Genomic DNA, 21,981 nt, shown 5'->3' with positions numbered 1-21,981 from the left:
TTTTGAAACGAAAAGAGTGAATTGTGTATTTTGAAACAAAAAGAGTGTTATACTAATAACAACAATTTTTTTTACAATAAAAATTGAACAACTTTTTTTCTCTGATGATCCATTTGCTTTAAAAACCCAAATAATACTCTACTTTTTTCATGCAGGGCGTATTCGTTTGATGGTTTTGGATTATACGGATTTAGAAACCATGGATTAATAGTAGATTAGAAAAACCTTGGGCTAGCTAGAGCTGTATATATAATACTATGTTGTTGACTTGTTGTTCACGTAAAGTAGCATGCGTGGTTAACAGTAGCGAATGTAAAAAAAAAGGGTACAATTTGCATTAAATTAAGAATACGTGGATTAAAACAGAAAAGAAAAAACGAGGACTTGTTAGGTCAAATCTCAATCGCTTAAAACTTTCCCCAAAACCTCTCTCTCACTTTTAGTTTTTTTTTCTCTCTCTCCGATCGAATTCTCAGCCGGCGAACATCTTCGACTCTCTTGTCACTAAAGATGCATTCGAGCCATCTTCTCCTCGAGGAGCCCATCAGAATGGCTTCAATCCTCGAACCATCCAAATCCGTAAGCTCTCTCTCTCTCTCTCTCTCTCTCCCATTTCGATTTGCGATGTTCAATGGATGGACTGCTAACGTGATGTATTGTCTCAGAGTTTCTTCCCGGCATTGACTAAGATCGTCGGGACTCTCGGTCCGAAATCCCGATCCGTCGAGACTCTCTCCGGCTGTCTCAAATCCGGCATGTCAGTGGCTAGATTCGATTTCTCTTGGGGCGACGCTGAGTATCACCAGGAGACGCTTGATAATCTCAAAATCGCTGTCAAGAGCACTAAGAAGCTTTGTGCCGTATGTTGTGAATCATTTGTTTTTTGATGTTTTTCTTTTTGCATAACCTAAAATGAGATGTCTTTTGTTTGTTAGGTTATGCTTGATACTGTGGGACCTGAGCTGCAAGTTATCAACAAGTCTGAGAAACCTATCTCTCTTAAAGCCGATGGACTTGTTACTCTCACACCTAATCAAGACCAAGAGGCGTCTTCTGAAGTCCTTCCCATTAACTTTGATGGGCTTGCCAAGGTTTGTTCTTTATATATAAATTAGATAACTTTATTTCCTTTACTTATGTCTCTGTCTAATGTGAGTTCCTGTTTGATGTTTTCAGGCGGTGAAGAAAGGAGACACTATCTTTGTGGGGCAGTACCTGTTCACTGGTAGTGAAACAACTTCAGTTTGGCTAGAGGTAAAGTAATATTGAAGCTTGACAAATGGGAGCTTTAGTGGTTTCTCTATATTGTTGTTTTGGACAATTTATGTGTTGTAAGACTAACCTACCAACGAACCTGCAGGTTGATGAAATTAAAGGAGATGATGTCATTTGCCTGTCAAGGAATGCTGCTACGCTGGCTGGTGCTCTCTTCACTTTGCACGCCTCTCAAGTTCACATCGGTCTGCCAACTCTTACTGAGAAAGATAAGGAGGTCTGAGAGTTTCCTTCTCATCTACAAATCCAGTGATTGCTTTTGTCGCACACATTCGTATCTGACCAGATTGTTTTTATTTGGTTGCCATCTAGGTTATAAGCACATGGGGGGTTCAGAACAAAATTGATTTTCTGTCACTATCCTATTGTCGACATGCGGAGGATGTTCGCCAGGTCTGTATGTTTACGCTATACTTCTTGTTGTGTCGTACGAACACATATTCTATGTCTGCAGTCTGCACTGAGCTTCTTATGTACTTTTTTGAACAATAATCAACATTTGTTTCATAACACACAGACTCGCGAAATGCTTAAAAAGTTGGGTGACCTCTCTCAAACGCAAATATTTGCCAAGATTGAGAATGTAGAGGTAAGTGCAATGCTATGTATTGATTTTTGGCTTTATACTATGTCTCTGTTACTTTTTCTTTCTTTTTTTTTCTGTAAGGAGAAAGCTAATTATATTTGTACTTAATTTAGGGACTAACCCACTTTGATGAGATTCTACAAGAAGCCGATGGAATTATTCTTTCTCGTGGGAATTTGGGTATAGATCTACCCCCAGAAAAGGTATATTGGTTTGGTCATTCAATTTGATTTTTTCGGGCACTTAACTTATACATTCTGTTGTAATATTATCTTGGTGGGTTCTTGTGCAGGTGTTTTTGTTTCAAAAGGCGGCTCTTTACAAGTGCAACATGGCTGGAAAGCCAGCCGTTCTTACTCGTGTGGTTGATAGTATGACTGACAACTTGCGACCAACTCGTGCAGAGGCAACCGATGTTGCTAATGCTGTTTTAGATGGTATGTTTATCTTCACGTATGCTTCTTTATTGGTGCTTTCAACACTTCTATATAAAAAAAATTCTTGGTTTGGTAACCGTTACGAAATTATGGAGGTTCTTACTCCAATTTACTCTTACTGCAGGAAGTGATGCAATTCTTCTTGGTGCTGAGACACTACGCGGATTGTATCCTGTTGAGACTATCTCAATCGTCGGAAAGATCTGTGCTGAGGTAAGCTTTATGACATATTTCTTTAGTGTCATTTTGTTGCTTGTGTCTTCATCCGCTTTGCTCTTACATAGTTTTTAAACATTTCATAGGCCGAAAAGGTTTTCAATCAAGATTTGTACTTCAAGAAGACTGTCAAGTATGTTGGAGAACCGATGACTCATCTGGAATCCATTGCTTCTTCAGCTGTAAGTCTGTCTTCTGTGTTGCGGAGACATAAGAAAGGATTATACTTTTTGGTTTTAAGACGCAAATTAGCACATAATTTAAAATCAAGATTCACGTTTGTACAGGTACGAGCAGCTATCAAAGTTAAGGCATCTGTTATTATTTGCTTCACGTCTTCTGGAAGAGCAGCCAGGTTCTTAGCATTCGTTTTGCCTTAAATTGTTCTTCGTTGTGTTTGTTCTGTGCATATTTTTCTAATAAATTGCTATCCTTTGATCTTTGTGCAGGTTGATTGCCAAATACAGACCAACAATGCCGGTTATTTCTGTTGTCATTCCACGGGTTAAAACAAATCAGCTGAAATGGAGCTTTAGTGGAGCGTTTGAGGTATGTTTGCCTCCTGATCTCTTAAGTTTAGAAACCACGGCCATGTCATTCTCTTGTAAAATTTCAGATAATCAAAGACACATGATTCATAGCTATTGATTGTGGCCTTCTTTTTATCTTACTTAAATGTGTTGTATCAATTTTGGGCACAGTTCAAGAAATGCGACTCCTCAAATGTGTTGTATCAATTGTTGTCTGTGATTGTTTACTTTGTAATGTCAGAATTTTAGGGAGGTTTCTTTTTCTACCGTACACATATATGCAGTGCATGTGATAGTTTAAGGTTACTAACCTCTGTGGCTCTTATCAGGCGAGGCAGTCACTTATTGTCAGAGGACTCTTCCCCATGCTTGCTGACCCTCGTCACCCGGTAAGCCATGTTTATTGTCTTGTCTTTTGCATGTTGTCTCTCCATCTCTACTTGAGAAACAGTCTCATATGTGGTACACTTATATCACTCTTTTGACCAAGGTTGTTGCTACGAATCGTGCATGATATCAGAGTTTGATTCTCTGGTTGAACATCTCAGAGGCTCAAACAAGTCTTTAAGAGTTTTAGTTGGAAGTGTTTTGGTTCAGATTCTAACATATGCAAAACTATGATGTTCTCCTTGTCAGGCGGAATCAACAAGTGCAACGAACGAGTCAGTCCTGAAGGTTGCACTAGACCATGGGAAACAAGCAGGAGTGATAAAGTCGCATGACAGAGTAGTTGTGTGTCAGAAAGTTGGTGATGCATCTGTGGTGAAGATCATCGAGCTAGAAGATTAATAAATGGGGAGGATAACAAACTGCTACCTACTTTGTTTTTGCTTTGATCCATTGCCGGAGTTAAGTATATACTAATCTTCGGGACTTGTGGTTTTTGTACTTAGGAGATTTCATGTCTCTAACGATTCCCTTTCTTTTTTCTTCGCTATACATTTGGTTGCCTTCAGATTAAGCTACGGTGAAAAAGTATACAATGTTACAAATTTTCATTTGATGGATTATGTAACATACAAACAAAGTATTTGCTGTGTAGCTTAACAAAAACGAATTTATGGGAGTCATTTGTGCCACTTCGAACACACTCATGGCTGAGTTTTGAAGCCGTTAAGGTACACTCTTTTTGACCTCTAATGGTGAAGATGTATCATGTGAATATTACTTGGAGGATGTAGAGAGTGAAGAAGCACTTGGGAAACACAAGTGCAGTTGCTGGATGGAGTATAGGGTTGGGAGTTCGTAGTGACAGGATTGGAATCATAGTCTGAGATCAAATGGTCCATGAAACAGATTGACCGCACACACTCGGAAAGAGGGGATATATGTTGATTCATTAAACCAAAAAAGCTTGAAGAAAGAAGATTACACCAAAAAACTTTTGATTCTTTGAATGATAAGTCTGATGTTTGATTTCTTAGTGCATTTCAACGAGTTTTCTTTTGTTCTACTTCATACTCATTTTGTTACATATGTTTATAGGTTGTATAAATATATACGTATATGGCTAATTTTAATTATTTTGTCGTGTGCTTTTTCTTAAATCGTATCCAATCAGAGATGTGGTATGGTATAGGATTGTATCGAATAATTCAAGTTTGTTTTAATTGTTAAACCAATATATTTTATATCATAACATCATGGGGGATCTATATGCATAGGATGATAATCATATGTCATATTGTACCCATGCCCATTTTTATTCAAGTTTAGCAAAACTCCAAGATTCTCTCTAATAATTGGAACAATATATCTTGGAAGTATCCAAAATTGTTAAGGTTGGTCCAAAAGAATACTATAAAAGGAATAACGGAAACAGAACAAGGACAGACAAGCCAGAGAATAATTTGGCTGAACTAGGAATGGGCCGAATGGCCAAGAAAGCATCAACCATCATTTGACCAAGCCGGACCTGAGAAGATGTTGTCAGATGCAAACCGTCCGGTTCAAGAGGTAAACCCATTGCATCAACACAATTCACGTTCTCAAGATCTGTCTCCAGTTGTGCTTTCCTTACCACGTCAAGATATGGTCCTGCGCCTGTAGCAAGAGCCACCTTTTTGTTGTTTATTGTCCAAACCATCAGAAAAAACATAAAATATATTAGAAGAATGTATTAAATTTATTGGGATTCCAACTTATAATAATTGTCAAGCTTTTCGGTCCGAACAAAAGAGTCGTTTATATATGATGAAAAATTGATACTGTTTTATCGTAGATTAAAAATTTCTCTATGGAGTTGCACAAATTTTTTTTAATCTATGGATGGTGAATTGACCCAAAATTTTTATATATTATTTATCATTTTTAATTGTTCAAAAAAAAAGTGTTCGATGTGAGATTTTCTTTTTCAAAACATTCTATCGAGATAATTGTTTTTAGCCATTAATCTGGACATAATTTATCTTATTTTTCTGAAATCATGTTTTTTATCTTCAGTTTATCGACATAATTGAATTTTCTTCAGGCCATCAATTAGTACTAAGACAATTTTCAATGTATTTTGCTATTTTTACCTCTAAAATAGAAAAACTCTATAATACAAGTAAGATATGTTCCAATGTATTTCTCTAAAATAACAATTTCTAAATGTAGAATAAAAATAGAGGAATGCTATTTTTTCCTCTATAAATAGAAGAAAAGAAATCTTTATTATGAAAAAATAATTAGAGGTGGATTGTAATAATTTCATCTCTAAATGTTATTATAGAGGTGAAACTAACAATGGATTGGAGATACTCTAATCAAATCATGTCTAGTCTACTCTAATCAACATACCTGAACAATAGGAAGATTTGGATGTTGTAAATCACTTCGAAGATCATTGAAAAACTTGATTAGTCTCCTTTTATAATCCGAAGCATCCACCATATCCACCGTATCCGACTCACCTTGGTACCACAAAACTGCTTGGTACGAGCCACCTCCACTAGCCACTGCTTCTTTGGCCCTTTTCACTGTCTCCTCGTAAAGAAACTCACCCTTTTGCCATTGGCTTAGTTTAGTCCCACCTACAGAGCAAGGAACCAAACCTACCTTATCAAACCGGTTTACCACCAGGTTTGCAAATGACATTCCCGGTCCAACACCATTAGTCTTGTTAACGTCAATATCAGCATGGAGTGGCTCTTTAGCTTCTTCCCATTCAAGCTTAGCTGTGAGGTGGAGGATTGAAGGGTTTGATCGACACTCGGGAGGAATTACACCGTCCCACACGATGATGTTTTTGGTGGAGTCGTTATAAACGCCGCCTCGACCTGCCATGTTGCTTTGACCGGCCAATATGAAAATGCTGATGTTTCTTGGAATGGTTTGGGAAAGGATTCGTGGTGGAGAAAGAAGAAAAACGATGAAGTAGAAAAAGATCTTGTTCATTGTTTTCGAAATGAGGAGACTAAGATCGAGAAATTCAGATTAAAGACATAGTTGAAGTAAGATGCACAAGAGAATAATGTGTTTTACTTTCTTAGTCTTCTTGTTTTGTCTCTTTCTTAGTACTATTTAGTTGAAAATTCTTGTTTTTCTTTTCAGATTAAGTAAGACTAATTAGTCTGGCCGATTTTATATCTTTTCATGCACAACTTGATCTTATAATATCTCGACTCCTACACATATATGATTTTAAACATTGAATAGTTAATAATAATTGCATAAACTTCTGGGAACAACCGGTTGAAACATTGATTTTGGCTTCCAAATTTTTAAATATATTATACATACGTCCTATAACTGTTGTTAAATATTTTTTGTATTAAGATTAACATCAAAATATTTATTTCACTAATTTCAAATCCAGAGCTGGAGTATTACAATAAACTGTGACATAAAATAAAAATTCATAACATAATGACCTAATCCCACTCAAACCAATAGGAATGATTCTAATGTCAGCAAACCTTAAACCAAAAATTTCATTCAAAAATCATTGTATATTGGAAGTTTTGCTCAAAAAGAAACCAGTATATTGGAATTTTATTAGGATTTTTACTTCGTTCATGATTCTGAAAATCCAACAATGTGAAAATCAAACCCAAAACTAACTAATAAACACTTTGATCATGGGTTTGTAAACTCTTTATCTTTGGCATATATGCTCATCATCTTTTTCTCCTTCGAATTATTTTTCTCATTTAAACACCTAATACTTTGATCAAGTATCTGGCGATCACAAGAGAGTAAAGTCAAGTATCCATTTTTGGGTATGTCAAATTGAATATTTTATCAAATTGGAAAAACGGTTTTCTGGTTTAATTAATTTAATAAAGTTAAAATTAAATTACTATTTTTAACTTCATTTAGTTTGATTCATATTCTTAGAGCTCTAAATATATTTAACAATTATAATAAAATTTTATATATGTTGTTGAAAAATAAAAATATAATGTTGGCCTCGCATTAATAAACAATTAATAAACATAGCATTTAATATTTTTGAAAATTTATGTACATATATGAATATATATATATATATATATAATAACTAAATCCTATTAATTGGTTAATAACTTGTAATTTGAAGACATTTTATAATCTGTATGCATGAAAATTTAAGTAAAATCTTGTTTAACAATTTTGTATTTTCTTTTTAATTAGGAATCTGATGTGAGAAATCTTGAAATTTTTTTTAATCATTTGATCAAAAATATAATCATACAAAGGTTTACTTAAAAACAAATATCTCAATTATTTTATTTTGTTATTTTTTAAATTATGTTTAAGATATATATATATATATATGTATATATATAAACCTATATATTTTGAAAATTTATTGATTTTTTCCTTTTTTATTTATGTTGTTTAATTAGGAAAATAAAGTAATAAAAATAAAATTTGTTTTATATAAACAAAATATTTATATTGTATATTTCCGTTTTCTTATTCAGACGGTTTTATAGAAAATGAAAATAAAATTTTCATTAAAAAGGAAATAAAAAAACTGTTAGTAATGAAAAATTTGTATAATTTTTTATTCATTAAGGGTATTCATGTAATTGATTTTGTGAGTAGTAATGTGAGCGTGAAACATATGAAACCAGATTCTCAAATTCTCAAATAATGTTATAGAGATTTGACAAGAAAAAACTTAATTAGTCTAACTTATAAACCCTAATCCTACCCACCAATTAAATATTGAATCCTAAACTCTAAACCTAATATAATAATATAAAAATTCTTTTTATAACTTTTAACAAGTGTTATTTAGGAAAACTTCCCCATTATATAAAGTTTGAGATAAAATGTTGTTTTAGTGCTATTTGATATTATTTCTCATTTGTTTAATTCATATTATTTTGATTAAATTCAAACAAACTGCATTGCCAATTGGCCACTATCTTGTTTTTGTTTGTTGTTTGTTTTATTTTACATGATCGTACAACAAAAAGGAACATAAAGTTTCTAACGACTGCATGAAAAGATGTACTTGAGGTATGGAGGATCATAAATTCAAACAAACTGCATTCCGTAACATTTTGATATCCATTCTCGTGTTCATGTGAATTGCAATCACCATATCCTCCACAACAAATTCAACAAGAAAACAGAGCTGCACTCGTACCAAGAGTGCAGATACGATTGAGATCAAGAAGTTAGGGTGAGATCTGCTCTTCTTATACATCCAGGAAGAAAGAGATTGCGCATACCGAACGTTATTGTAGTACTTATTCAAAATCAGTGCCTATAGACAAATCACAATGATAAGTTTTGACAAACATACACTCTCGTTTAGACAGATGAGGAGACTTTTGGTAAAATGAAGTTTATAAGGCACCAAAATTCTCAAGTCTAAGATTAAGAAAGTTGCAAAAGGTAAAAGAAGACAAACGGCAATAACAAAAGTTTTACGTTCTGCAGAATATTCGGAGTTCAACATTAACTAACAAAAGTAGCCCCACTAGCAGAGAACAGAGAGTGAGAAGAAATGGTTTTGGGCTCTTCAGCGTTTGCCACCACCACCTCCCAACTTGGGTCCTCCCTTGGCAGCAGCCTTGGGGATCTTAGCCTGAATCTTCTGTTGCTTTGAGGCAAACTCAGCTTTCTTTGCCTTCTTCTCATCCTTGGTCTTCTTGATTCTCTCCTTGATATCACTGTAGGAAAATCACAAATTCAATCTGTACTCTTATTTGAAATCTAAAAAGTTGTTATAACTGAATGAATCGAGACTGATAGACTGACCGAAGAGCAGCTTCTCTAGCGGCGTCACGAACTTCAGGCTTCTCAGCTCTCTTCTTCTGAATCACCTCCAAGGTAGCACCAACAATAGACCTTGAGTAGGGCTTCTTGGTAGCACGTCTCCTCTTCTTAACAGCTTCTTGAGCTGCGTCCTATAAAGTTTCAAACAAGACCAATGTCATAATCCAAAGCAGTATACACTAACATGGACTATTTCAAGACCGAGAACTAAACTTATGATTAGTTTAGTACCTTCTTGTGCTGCTTTCTGTACATGGTAGTCCATGCGAGCTTGGAAGGCTTCAGTTTATTGTGAAAGTAGTGCTTGCACTTAGAGTTGATGAACAAGAACACCTTATGAATCATGGAAACGGTATCAGACATAAGGTTTGAGACTGTAAACATCAATATGACAAGCTATAAAAGATGATTAATAAATACCTGAGAGTCAGATCGGATGAATCTGATACCCCTTCCTGGGTAAATTTTGTGGCCACTGAAACGACAAAGCTCCGTCCTGCATCCCATCGATAGCCAAAAAAATGAGACACAGCTTAGGTTTGAAAAATCTAAGACTAACATGCTGGAAATGAGTCATCCAGTACCAAACTGAGACCACTAACATAACATATGTTTTGAGACTCAAACAACGCAACCTCATTACAGAAACATCAGAGAGACATGGTAGCAGAACCAGATCTATTTACAGCTTAACATAATCACACCATCCTCGTTCATAAACCCATCAAAGTATCCAAATTTTTTACTACCAAACTAACATCCCATTTTTACTAAATGCGAAGAGATGCAAACGATATAAACATCCCATTTTTACTAAATCTATAGCTACGATAATGAAATAACGAATCAATTAGATGAAAAAACAAGGCACAGATCAAGAAAGAACTGAGAGATTTGATTTACTTGAGAACCATGGTTGCTGTTGCTGCTGCTCCTCTTCTTCCTCCTTCTCAAGCTGCGGCCGAAACCCTAGTTCAATCGTTTTGTTTATATAAGAAGCTACGACGAGATTGCAACAGACATTTTCGTGTCTATATAGTAATTTTATTAGCCCACACTTTAAAGCCCATTGTTTTTTTCGGCCCATTGTTTTTTACTGACAGCAGCTTCTCCTCAATAACCCTAATTCAATCAACAAAGTATTACACCCTAGGTCGCATTTTGACTTATTAATAACACAATCAATACTATTAAAGTAGGATCCTATTATCCTTTTTACCTTAGCTTACCATTTTCTTTACTAATATTGCATGTTTCATTAATGTCAATCAAGTAATATTAATAACATATCTATATTGGGTCATTTTTTTCGGATCCAGCCCACATCAGATCTCTCTTGGGCCAGATTAAGAAATCAGATCCAATTCTCACATTTTTTTTTCTTTAGGCCATTGAATCCAAGTTCAAATTTTTTTTTTTCAACTATTCTTAATTATTTTTTTTCTTTTCTTAATATAATTTAAGCATTCATAAAAAAAAATTGATTTTTTTCATTGAAAAGTTTAAATCTTTATTAAAAGTATATAATTTTTTTTATTAAAATATTAACCACATAATAAAATTAATTTATCAGAGTTATACCAATTTAATTCATTAAAAATAAATAAAGTTTAATTTTTAAAGATAATAGTCATTTAAAATGAAATACCATAAATAAAGATAAAAAGTTTATGTCTTTTATAAAATAAAACACAAATATATGAAAATATAATATTTACTAAATATTTATCAATTGAAAGAAAAAAAATAAATCCGCGCTTTCAAAGCACGGGCCAAAATCTAGTAAGTCACTTATGTCTACTGACTACTGAGATACTTTTTGCCAACCAATCCCTGAACTATCAATCTATCATATATTTAGTTAGCTTTTTATTACAACAAAATCATATCCCAACTAATGGAACCCACTATCTTTTTTTTTTTTTTGTCAAAACACCCACTATCTTCTCTCATTTCTTAGTTTTCCTAGAGTCAAGTGCTCAGATACTCTTAATGAGGGAAAAAGTGATCTAGCGTACTCTCATGTAATCTGCCATACTCTTATCTGTTTTCCTACTCTTCAACTCGATGGTCAAAGTCGAAAGTGCCCCTCTCTACTTGATCAATGAAAACCCTCTCTACTTGACCAATCAAAACGCTCCTTTACTTGACCAATAAAAAAAAGCGCGGTTTATCTCTCTCTCCTGTCCAGGTAGATTTTCTTAATTAGTTTTAATTTTTCTCTCTCCTCCCTAATTGTCTCTTTCGACGGACGGCGAAGAAAGCGAGAGAATGAAAGCTAGAGCGATCATTCGGAGTTTCTATTGTAAAGGAGATTGCGGCGAGCGTGGGTGCTGTAATTGACCCCCAACCCAGGTCAGATAAAATTCAGTTAAAGCATTGTCTTGCTCTGTATCTTATAACTCAATCCCATCATAGTGGACTCGAATGAATGAACTCAATGCGGCTCGTTAGGTTGGGATTTTTAGACAGTAGATTTCGAATATATGGGTCTTTGTGTTGTCAATTGAGAGCTGTATGGTGTGTTTGTAATCAAAGTCAACAAGAAATGTCGGGAATCAAAGCTGAAATCCAGAATTAAAAAGGTGAAACTGGTAGACTATAAAAGTGTAAATAGGTGAAACTTTACTGTTGAGAAAAAGTGTAAACAAGTATAATTTACTAGGACTTTAATAGCAAAACTGTATAATTAGGATTAACTTTAATTGTATACTTTTATTTGGTACAACAGATAATGGATTATTCTTCTACAAACATACACTTTGACTATGATGGACAATATGCGAAATCTGGAGATGATTATGAATGGATTCCAAGCGATGGTCGTTTGTATGGTATATCCTTTAAGACATCATCATTGGATGAGATCACTTATTCATGTTTGAAGGAGAGGATATGCAAGAAGAAGAGCATAGATCCGTGTTTAAAGAGGATGAATCTGAGTTACATTCCACTGGTAGTAGAACCTAAGAGGCAATCATATATTTTGGATGATGAAGATGTGTATGTGTATCTAACATCAGTGGATAAAAAGGGAAGAAGAAGTATTTTGCATGTAGAGGTCATCGAAGATATGGAAATAGTTCCAGTAATGGAGCAACAATCAGTAGTTGAGAAAGAAAGCTCATATGGTGGGAACTATAGTGAGCTTGCGAGTGGATTACCCGAAGTTGAAGGTAATCAGGGTGCACTCACTCTATTTCCTCGCATTGAAGAAGCAGAACTATATCTGCCGGGGGCTGAACGGGTGGAGAATGTTGTTATAAATGGAGAAGCCGACGAAAGGGGCATTAATGTTGTTAATGGAGAAGCCGGCGAAGGGGGCATTAATGTTGTTAATGGGCAAGCCGGCGAAGGGGGCGTGGACAGTGAGGGCGACATGGATAACTCTATGGGTGTTCGTCCTAGTTCGTACTATGTTGAGCTCCCATGTGTTGCAAAAGAAAATCCAGTGGTTAAAGAGTGGGAAGATGGTTTGGGTCTTCAGTTGTTTCAAGAATTTGAGAGTAAAGAAGCTGTGAAAGATATTATTGATAGAGCATCACAGGAGAACTGTTTCGGAATCAGTATTTGCAACTCGGACAGGGGTCGATATGTCGTGAAATGTCGGGGAGCTGATGAAGGTTGTAAATGGAGTGTGAGATCAACAAAGATAAATAATTCTGAAGCGTTCTCGATTAGAACATACAGGAATATGCATTCATGCTCTCGCGTAACTTCAAATACTGGAAAGAAAAGGAAAGTTACACCAAGATGTGTTGCAGCTATAGTGCACAAGGATTATCCGGGACTATATGAGACACCAACAGCGAAAATCCTAAAAGGTCTGGTGTAAAGGAAAGTGGGTGTGGAAGTGTCGTATACGACATGTTTGAGAGGAAAAAAATTAGCTGTTGCGGATATTCGTGGTGATCCCGAGAAGAGATATAGAATATTGCCTGCTTATTTGTATATGTTAGAGAAGACGAATCCGGATACAAAAGCAAGTTTGGTAGTGGATAAAGACAACCGGTTCAGATACTTATTTGTTGCGCTGGGAGCCTCCATTGATGGGTTTGAATACATGAGGAAAGTCATCACTGTGGATGCAACTTTCCTGAAGACTATTGAAGGTGGTTGTTTAATTATTGCGACGGCTCAGGATCCAAACCTTCACCATTATCCAATAGACTTTGCTGTGGTTGATGGGGAGAAAAACGAAAGCTGGAAGTGGTTTTTCACGACGCTGAAAACTGTTATACCGGATTCGACGGAATTGGTGTTTGTTTCAGACAGAAATCCAAGTCTGATAAAAGCTGTTGCTGAAGTGTATCCGATGTCTAAACAAGGGTATTGTATCTGGCATATATCGCACAATGTGAAAGGTCATGTCAATCATGGCAGGGACGAGGTTGCACTACTATTCCGAAAGGTTGCATGTTTTTATTCAGAGCCTGAGTTTAAAAAGCAGTATGACGATTTTAGGGAGAGGTATCCATCGTGTGCTAGGTATCTTGATAAAAGTGTCGAAGTCGAACGGTGGGCGAAGTGTCATTTCCCCGGTGTTAGGTACAACATAGACACCTCTAATTGTGCGGAGTCTTTGAATGCGGTATTTGAAAAGGCGCGAAGGATGTCTTTATTGCCTATGCTTGATACAGTTATTGAGAAAATGTCTGAGTGGTACAACAGACATAGGAAGGATGCAGCAGAAGGACCGTCATCTCGAAAATTGGTTCCTTTGGTGGAGAACAAATTGCATAACAGAACACCGAAAGGTTCTAAACTTACAGTGACTCCGCTGAACACTTTTCAGCTTGAATACAGTGTTATTGGAGCAGACGGGAAGACTTATTCCGTGGATTTGCAACATAAAACGTGCAGTTGCAGGAAGTTTGATATAGATAAATACCCATGTAGACATGCAATAGGCGCTATCATTAAGTGTTTGAAGCATGATAGACCATTACAGTTGAGTGACATGTACGATTTCATTTCGAAATATTACTTCATTACACTGTGGGCCAAAGCGTATCGAAGGACTATATATCCAGTCCCTCATATAACTCATTGGATGGTTCCAAAAGAAGTCGCGGCGGCGAAGTGTCCTCTACCTCTAGACTACAAGAAAAGAAAGGGAAGACATCAGGAAAAAAGGCATCCTTCAGCGGGAGAAAGTCGGCCCCGTCCCCGTCCTAATAAGTATATCCTGAATAGGGGTCTCGCAAGCCATTTCAACTGCTCGCAGGGAACTGAAAGAACTGAAGGAGCTGAAGGAACTGAAGGAGCTGATGGAACTGAAGGAGCTGAAGGAGCTGAAGGAGCTGAAGGAACTGAAGGACCTGAAGGGACTCAAGGAACACAAAGCACTCGAGGAACTGAAGGACCTGAAGGAACAGAATGAACTGAAGTGTTATATGAATGTGAACCTTAGTGAAACCTGATTAAAGTGATTTCTTTTTATGTTTGTAAAACTTGGTGAAACTTTCGTTATGTAACCTTTCGTTAGTTGATGATTTATATTACAGTTGCGATGACATAACTTATCCATGTTCTAGGAAGATGACGTGACGTATTCAACATGTTGTGAAATCCGAAAAACTTCGAGTGAAAAAAATATAATCTGGAACACATTTTCTGTCAAATGGGAATGGAATACATCATTGTTAGCTATATTTTTTGTATACACTACCTCGTGGGATTAGAAAAGTTACATATGTCACGAAATCAAATTTTATTCTACATGAGCACATCTAAAACGTTGATAGAAAATAGAATATATCAGGTATAACCATAAAATCAATCATCTAAGTACAGTAAAACCAACAAAATCGGAAAAAACAGAAAAGTAAAACTTTAAAGGTTTTTGTATAACTACAAATTAAGTGAAACTATAAGCACGAAAATCCTTCACCAAAAAATCCGCGCCCACTTATTTGAATTTTCCCACCCATTTTTTTTATTTTTGACTTTCCACAAAATCGATGCGGAGGCGACGTAGACGTGTATTAAACCCGCCATTTAGCTCAGCCAATCTCTCTCTCTACTATTCAATCTCTCTCTAGATTTCTCTCTACAATCGGTCCCTCTTCTTTCTAGATTTCTAGGTTACTCAGAATCATGACTCATCCAGCCGAGGAGTATAGGCAGATGAAGGCTTGGAAGATAGACACCAACATGCTTGGCTGCGTGACGGATGCCGAGTGTGGAATTCTGACCAGATGCCCTTGTGGGGGGGGCAATCATCAACGAGGTGTCTCGGAACCTGAAGTATCCAACCGATTTTGATACTTTACCGGGGAAAAAATACTTCACTTGCAAAAATTATGAGGTAATCTATGGAAAACGCCCAGATTTTTTATTGATACTTTCGGGTTTTGATACATTTCCCTTTTACGTCTAGAATGATGGCTTCCATTTCCGTCAACCATGGGTCTTCGGAGTCCAGGAAGAGGTTGAAATGTTAAGGAAGCGCGTGGATGCGATGGCTGCAGAGATTGCTGAACTGAAGTATAATCTAACCCGTCAGAATCCCACCACTCCATGAGATGCGTCCGGTCCATGACATTAGTCTACTATCTGTTGTTGTTGTTTGCTTGAGATTCTGATTTACTAAGACTCTTCGTATTTACTAAAGTTTCCCTATTCTCCCTCTTTCACGATCTACGAAATATTATAAATTCACGAAGTTACACTAAGTTGAAAATGAAACTTACACTAAAGTTTCCCTATTCTCCCTCATTCACGATCTACGAAATATCATAAATTCACGAAGTTACACTAAGTTGAAAGTGAAACTAACACTAAAGTTTTCCTATTCTCCCTCTTTCACGATCTACGAAATATCATAAATTGAAAGTGAAACTTACACTAAAGTTTCCCTATTCTCTCTCTCTCTTTCACGATCTACGAAATATCATAAATTCACGAAGTTACACTAAGTTGAAAGTGAAACTTACACTAAAGTTCCTCTATTCTCCCTCTTTCACGATCTACGAAATATCATAAATTCACGAAGTTACACTAAGTTTAAAGTGAAACTTACACTAAATTTTCCTATTCTCTCTCTTTCACGATCTACGAAATATCATAAATTCACGAAGTTACACTAAGTTGAAAGTGAAACTTACACTAAAGTTTCTCTATTCTCCTTCATTCACGATCTACGAAATATCATAAATTAACGAAGTTACACTAAGTTGAAAGTATAACTTACTAAAGTTTCCCTATTCTCCCTCTTTCACGATCTACGAAATATCATAAATTCACGAAGTTACACTAAGTTGAAAGTGAAACTTACTAAAGTTTCCCAATATATAACATAAGTCTTAAATACCAGTCTTCAACATGAATATCCTTCAACATCAAACAAGAAAGTCATACAAACTGAATAGAGTTCATCCACATTAAAACAACCACATACGAAATTCACTCGGTCTTCTTACCTACTTTCCTTGTCTTCGGCTTCTTCTTAGCTGCTGCCTTCTTCTTAGCTGCTGCCTTCTTCTTAGCTGCCTCCTTTTCAGCTGCTGCCTCCTTTTCAGCTGCTGCCTCTTTCTCAGCTGCTGCCTCTTTCTCAGCTGCTGCCTCCTTCTCAGCAGCTGCCTTCTTCTTAGCTGCCGCAGCTGCCTTCTTCTCAGCAGGTGCCTTCTGCTTCTTTTCACCTCTGGTGCTCTTCTCTGCTGCTTTGCTTCTTAGCTGAATGGGACTCCTCACATTATCACCACGGTCCACCTTAACCTTTTTCACAGGAACTGCTTCTTTGCCATCATCTTTTCTCGATCTCTTTTTTTTCGTGTTTACAGACTCTGCTGCCTTAGTCTTTAATTTTTTCTCGGCCTCCACAGCATGTGCATACATCTCCGCGTCATCATCATCCATGTCAACATCACCATATTCCCTATGCACATCCTTTGAAATATCGACAATGGCATCTTCAACATCATTGTCACTACCATCCTCTTCGTCTGGCTCGTTATTGTCACCACCATCCTCTTCCTCCGACTCCTTATCCCCACCCATATCACCATCCTCTTCTTCCGACTCGCTATTGTCACTACCATCACCATCATCTTGGACCGCCGGATTGTCACTTCCGGGACCACTCAACCTAAGACTTTTCACCTTCTCTTCTAGAAGACCTAGCTGCGTAGACAATGAAGTGACTTTTTCCTTCACTCCCTTCATAGCATCTCGAACTGCATCTCGGACTGCATTCATAAGCCGACCTTCCATCGCTTTTAAAGCCTCAGCTCCAGGAGTAGCTCCAGTAGCCTCCACCGAATCTGCATGAGCCTGACCAGATTGTGCATTATTCGATGGTCCTCCGATAGGATTGGTGGGACCTTCAATCTGACCTGTGCGAGACTCAAAATCCATGCGGAACTGTTCTTCAAAAAAAACTTGTTTCTTCCCTTTCCGTATTATCTTCGTCCAACGATCAACTGCTGCATCATCGGCGTCATCGGCCCAACAACTCTCCTTGTCCATTCCTATGGTTTCCAGAAGTTCCTCCTCAGCTGTTGTTGCTACCAAGATACTCTCAATATCCTGTGGTAAAAATACAAAAAAGACTAATTACCTTCGTTTCACCAAGTTTTCATAAGTCTCATAAGTCCCTTCTCCTCAATTCGACTACACATAAAACATCAATTACCTTTGTATTATTACCAAGTTTATTGTTCACAGCTTTCAGACTGAATTTCTTGGTTCCACTTTTCCGTTTGTACTGCATCTTGCACATCTGCGGGCAACCTATGCTTGCACCATACACATCTTCTCGGAAATGGTTCCTCAAGCTTGGAATTGCCTCAAAGGCCAACAACTAACAACACACAACAAAAAGACATTAACATCAATTAAACAACTATGTTGAAGGGAGCTTGAGAATACCTCCAGAGGGATAGGAAAGCTTGTAAAAACCCAACTCGTCGGCGCAACCCCGTCGCATTTCTCCAAAAAGCTAGAGACATCCTTCAAATTATGTTCGAATGCATACCGCCCCCAAGGGAACGTTACACACACATCTAGGTCATCAACAACACGCAGGAAGAAACTGTCCACAGGTGATGCTCCCTCACCACTCTTTCGGCCTCCGACAAGGATGCTGGCTAAGAAGAACAGAACGGCCATCTTCTTACGATCCTCAGATGGCTTTGATTTCATTGCCAACATCTGCTTCTCCAGGTCAGCGTATGTTACCCTTCTCCCTCCAAAATACTTGTTCATGAATGTTGTACCACCCAACCTCTCATGGTTGGGGGGATACTCATGGCAGTATAGACCAGAAATGAGTCATAATTCTCTAAGAGAATATCAGATTGGGACGCCATTAACGACAAACCATAACTCATACTTCTTCGCAACACAAGCTGATCGCAAAACGAGAATCCACATTCCCATCCACTTCTGCTTTCGGTTTTTAATATGGAAGAAATGTTGGAATTGTGGGTGCTCTATGAACCATTTCACCTCCTTCTCTTTCAGGATCGTTTCAATAGTTGTTATCGCCGTGTCAATGTAACACTTTCCTGAAAGCTTTAAAGACTTTTGATATTCGCTTGAAGGAAAGTGCAACTTCAGCGGTCGCATGCCCTCTTCTTCGTCATCTACAACCTGCACTCAAGTGAGAACCGGATCACGTACGACATCTTACAACCATCAACATATAGTTTCACAAACTTCGACTTAGTTCAGCAATCACTAACTCTAAATTCCACTTAGTTTTCCACACTTATCTAATCTTTCAAATCATCTATGTAAAAATTTTCAATTTCAATACTTACCGAATCTGCATGCGACTCAGTTTCATGTTGTCGACTCGGAATTACCCTTTCATCAGCTTCTTCGTCGTTTCTTCGGGGCTCTATTTCGTCTCCGACTTCCTTCTCTTTTTCTCCTTCGTCTCCGCCTTCCTTCTCTTTTTCTCCTTCGTCTCCGCCTTCCTTCTCTTTTTCTCCTTCGTCTACTTCTCTTGATTCCTCCCCTTCATTTTTCTTACTTGATTCTTCCTCTTCACCTTTTCCACTTGCATTTTCTTCGCTTTCATTTGCATATCGGGGACTTTGGTTGGTTCCTGGGGCGACAGATTTGTCGATAATCCTTGGGTTTGCTTCATCTCCGGAGAATGAACCCATTGCCATTTCATCTCCTACTACACTACTCGAGCCGTCTTCTTTTTCCTTCGTATCGTGTCGATTCATCATGATTTGGGTTTTTGATTGTCGATTGAGGATTCGAATTGAGTAGGGTTTTAAAAGAGATTCGTTTTCAGAGAACTCGAAATTAAATTCTACAGCTATTCACTTAGTGGAGTACTTAGTGAGAGGAGGGGAAACGTTTTGAGTACGTTTTCGGGAATTCAATTTCTGGAAGTGGATATCCGATTTGTTTGGGTCGGTTCTGGATCCGGGTTTGGATAGTCCTAGGTAGAGTTGTAATTATGGAAGTTTCTCTTGGTTTCGTTGTCTTTTAATAAATTTTCTGATTTAATTAAAAATATATTAAATTCTAAATCCGGTCAGTTTCGGGCAGGAGTATCTCAGCTCTTTTTTTTTCGGGCAGGAGTACCTGAGCGTTTAATTTGTTTTCCTAAAATCTTGTTCTTCATTTTTTTCACAGATTTAACTTTTCAAAAATAATTGCTTCCCAAATTATGTTTTTGTTTAATTGAATACATGTTAATGAGGAGAAGAAGAAGGGGAAAAGAACATGGAGGTGGTTCGAGGCTAGTAGAGTTGGAGAGACTCGATCCGAAGCTCTTACCAGGTCAGGTGAAGCTCGTGATGGGGGCAATATTTTGATCAGACGAGGAGCTTGAGGCAAACAATTCGGCCGGAGAGTCATCATATAACGTAGTGGAGATGATGCGGTGGATTTGGCCGAAGAGTAAGCCATCGACGTCACCGGGAACATCATCAGACTCGATTCTCCTTCCCGGCGTCGTGACCTTGTGTCTCGCCGACGGATGGATCCGTCACGAGCAACTCAAGAACATCAATGGCTAATTTTGACTTTTTTGCACGTTCGGTCCTTTATGTTTTGTATAATTTCGTACCTGACTCCTTACTATTTAAATATACAGATATATGATATATCATCTATTAGACTTATTAACATCTAACTTCTTGATTGTTCATCCCAGCTCGTCCTAATTACATAAATGGCTCTTCATTTTTGATTTCTCGCCAAATTAACTGATGTACATGTGTGTCGATGTACATGCATATCGATGTACATGTGGATGAAACATATAAATATGTACATATAAATATAGATGAAACATCATATGTATTGCACAAATTGTCACAATTTGTACAGTGTACAAATGAATCGGTGTACGTATAATTTTCTATGAATCATTGTACATATGGACAATCAAATATGCGTGTACACATTAATAACATATTACCGTTTAAATATTAAAATTTGCAAATATATATCAGATGTACAACTTAAATTGTATACATGTGAATTATTACACATGTGGATAAGGTCAGTTTTATGTACATAGCGTAATGTACATATAGATATACAAATGTATCACAATTAATTCTGAAGTTCAATGATTTTTTCAATGATTCAACACAATTATTAACTATTGTCGGTCTATGATTCAATGCTTCCTCATTTATTGACTCCGTCAGAAACTTCAAGTATAAAAGGGTATGCTTGAAATGCATTAGTCTTTCACCTCATTTATAAACTCTCTAAGAAACCTATCTTTGATAATGAATAATTCTTTCGCTAGAAACGCTTTCTTCGTAGACTCCGGCTAAAACACTTACAACGAAGATGATGATTATCACTTTCTCCGTCGAATTGTTTCCACCGAACATCAAAATCAATGGAGGCAACATTTATGTGGGAAGGAGAAACAATCTCGGCGAAGGTAGATCAAACGCTCGCCAGCGGAGAAGGCACGAATCAGGCCGCGTTTGGAGCGGAGTTGCTTTACTCACCTCTATCTCCTTCACGGGTTGCCACCGTGAATCTTTAGGGTTCGTTGTTAGCTGGAAGCTCTGATTAGTTTCACCAACAATGGAGGTTCTGAAAGGGTGTAAGATTAGTCTTTCTAAGTAATCTTTATAGCTGCAGTTTTTTTTTTTGAATTTATATATACGAGACTTAAACAGCTGATGAGTGAAGAACATGACAGTGTTTTTTGTTTTGAATTTTATCATGAAAAGGCAGAAACTTTATATCTTGGATTGTTTTTGCTTGATTTTGTGATAATTGTATTTTCTTTGTGAGCTCATGGTTGTTATACAATACATGTATTTGATCTGACAGAGCAAAACCCCATGAATTTGTACGGTTTGGCATGATTGGAGACGTTTGCGGCGAAAGGATATGAATGCACAAGAATGAAGAGAAATGATGCAGATGAGTAATATACATCACCTTTGGCAATGATATACAAAATATTGCTCTATAATATTCAATCAAAATTATAATAACCTGTATGGTCTTAGTTGTGCTATTGTTTGTTGTAGATGCAATTATGTACCATTAATTAGTCTAGAGTCTATTTGAAAACCAAAATCTCTATTTAAAATCTCGAAAAGGGTCAAAGTTTGTAGAGGAAAAAGAGAAGCACAATATAACGACTGCATGTATTTTGATATATATGAGAAGAAATATGCAATATAGTTGTCAAACAATATAGATACTACTTAGGTTTTCTTTCTCGCCTAGGAATTTGGGTTCATGTTTCTTTATAAAGATCTATATTATTTGTTTTTTTTTTCTATGTTTCAGA

At 36.8% G+C, this 21,981-nt stretch overlaps 5 protein-coding genes across 6 annotated transcripts; 2 read left to right on the top strand and 3 right to left on the bottom strand.

Annotated features, from left to right (window-relative positions):
- Positions 1-336: 336 nt before the first annotated feature.
- LOC103872160 (pyruvate kinase 1, cytosolic) lies at positions 337-4,110 on the top strand. The gene is made up of 15 exons (XM_009150509.3): positions 337-579; positions 666-860; positions 936-1,091; positions 1,177-1,254; positions 1,361-1,492; positions 1,588-1,668; positions 1,793-1,864; positions 1,975-2,064; positions 2,154-2,298; positions 2,423-2,511; positions 2,601-2,696; positions 2,802-2,869; positions 2,964-3,063; positions 3,374-3,433; positions 3,681-4,110. The coding sequence occupies exons 1-15, from the start codon at positions 511-513 to the stop codon at positions 3,831-3,833; spliced, it is 1,584 nt and encodes a 527-aa protein (XP_009148757.1). The 5' UTR covers positions 337-510; the 3' UTR covers positions 3,834-4,110.
- LOC103872161 (probable carbohydrate esterase At4g34215) lies at positions 3,876-8,459 on the bottom strand. Its single transcript, XM_009150510.3, has 2 exons — positions 5,826-8,459; positions 3,876-5,103 (listed from the first exon to the last, which is right to left on the bottom strand). Exons 1-2 carry the CDS (start codon positions 6,420-6,422, stop codon positions 4,843-4,845), a joined length of 858 nt encoding a protein of 285 aa, XP_009148758.1. The 5' UTR covers positions 6,423-8,459; the 3' UTR covers positions 3,876-4,842.
- A 251-nt stretch (positions 8,460-8,710) lies between these two features.
- On the bottom strand, positions 8,711-10,374 carry LOC103872162 (60S ribosomal protein L24-2). 2 transcript variants are annotated; one of them, XM_009150512.3, is made up of 5 exons: positions 10,146-10,374; positions 9,663-9,738; positions 9,474-9,575; positions 9,225-9,373; positions 8,711-9,136 (listed from the first exon to the last, which is right to left on the bottom strand). In XM_009150512.3, exons 1-5 carry the CDS (start codon positions 10,154-10,156, stop codon positions 8,986-8,988), a joined length of 489 nt encoding a protein of 162 aa, XP_009148760.1. In that variant the 5' UTR covers positions 10,157-10,374; the 3' UTR covers positions 8,711-8,985. The 2 variants fall into 2 exon arrangements, with proteins under 2 accessions (XP_009148760.1, XP_009148759.1); XM_009150511.2 differs by lacking the exon at positions 10,146-10,374 and having other exon boundaries at positions 9,663-9,764.
- Positions 10,375-13,194: 2,820 nt separating this feature from the next.
- LOC117133647 (protein FAR1-RELATED SEQUENCE 4-like) lies at positions 13,195-14,625 on the top strand. The gene has a single exon (XM_033290356.1). It carries the CDS (start codon positions 13,195-13,197, stop codon positions 14,623-14,625), a length of 1,431 nt encoding a protein of 476 aa, XP_033146247.1.
- Positions 14,626-16,649: 2,024 nt separating this feature from the next.
- On the bottom strand, positions 16,650-18,449 carry LOC117133646 (uncharacterized protein At3g43530-like). The gene is made up of 3 exons (XM_033290355.1): positions 18,114-18,449; positions 17,878-18,045; positions 16,650-17,771 (listed from the first exon to the last, which is right to left on the bottom strand). Exons 1-3 carry the CDS (start codon positions 18,447-18,449, stop codon positions 16,650-16,652), a joined length of 1,626 nt encoding a protein of 541 aa, XP_033146246.1.
- Positions 18,450-21,981: the final 3,532 nt, after the last annotated feature.

The sequence above is a fragment of the Brassica rapa genome, chromosome A04, assembly GCF_000309985.2.
Source record: "Brassica rapa cultivar Chiifu-401-42 chromosome A04, CAAS_Brap_v3.01, whole genome shotgun sequence".
Classification (NCBI taxonomy): Eukaryota; Viridiplantae; Streptophyta; class Magnoliopsida; order Brassicales; family Brassicaceae; genus Brassica; species Brassica rapa.
This window is presented reverse-complemented; position numbering and strand designations above follow the sequence as displayed.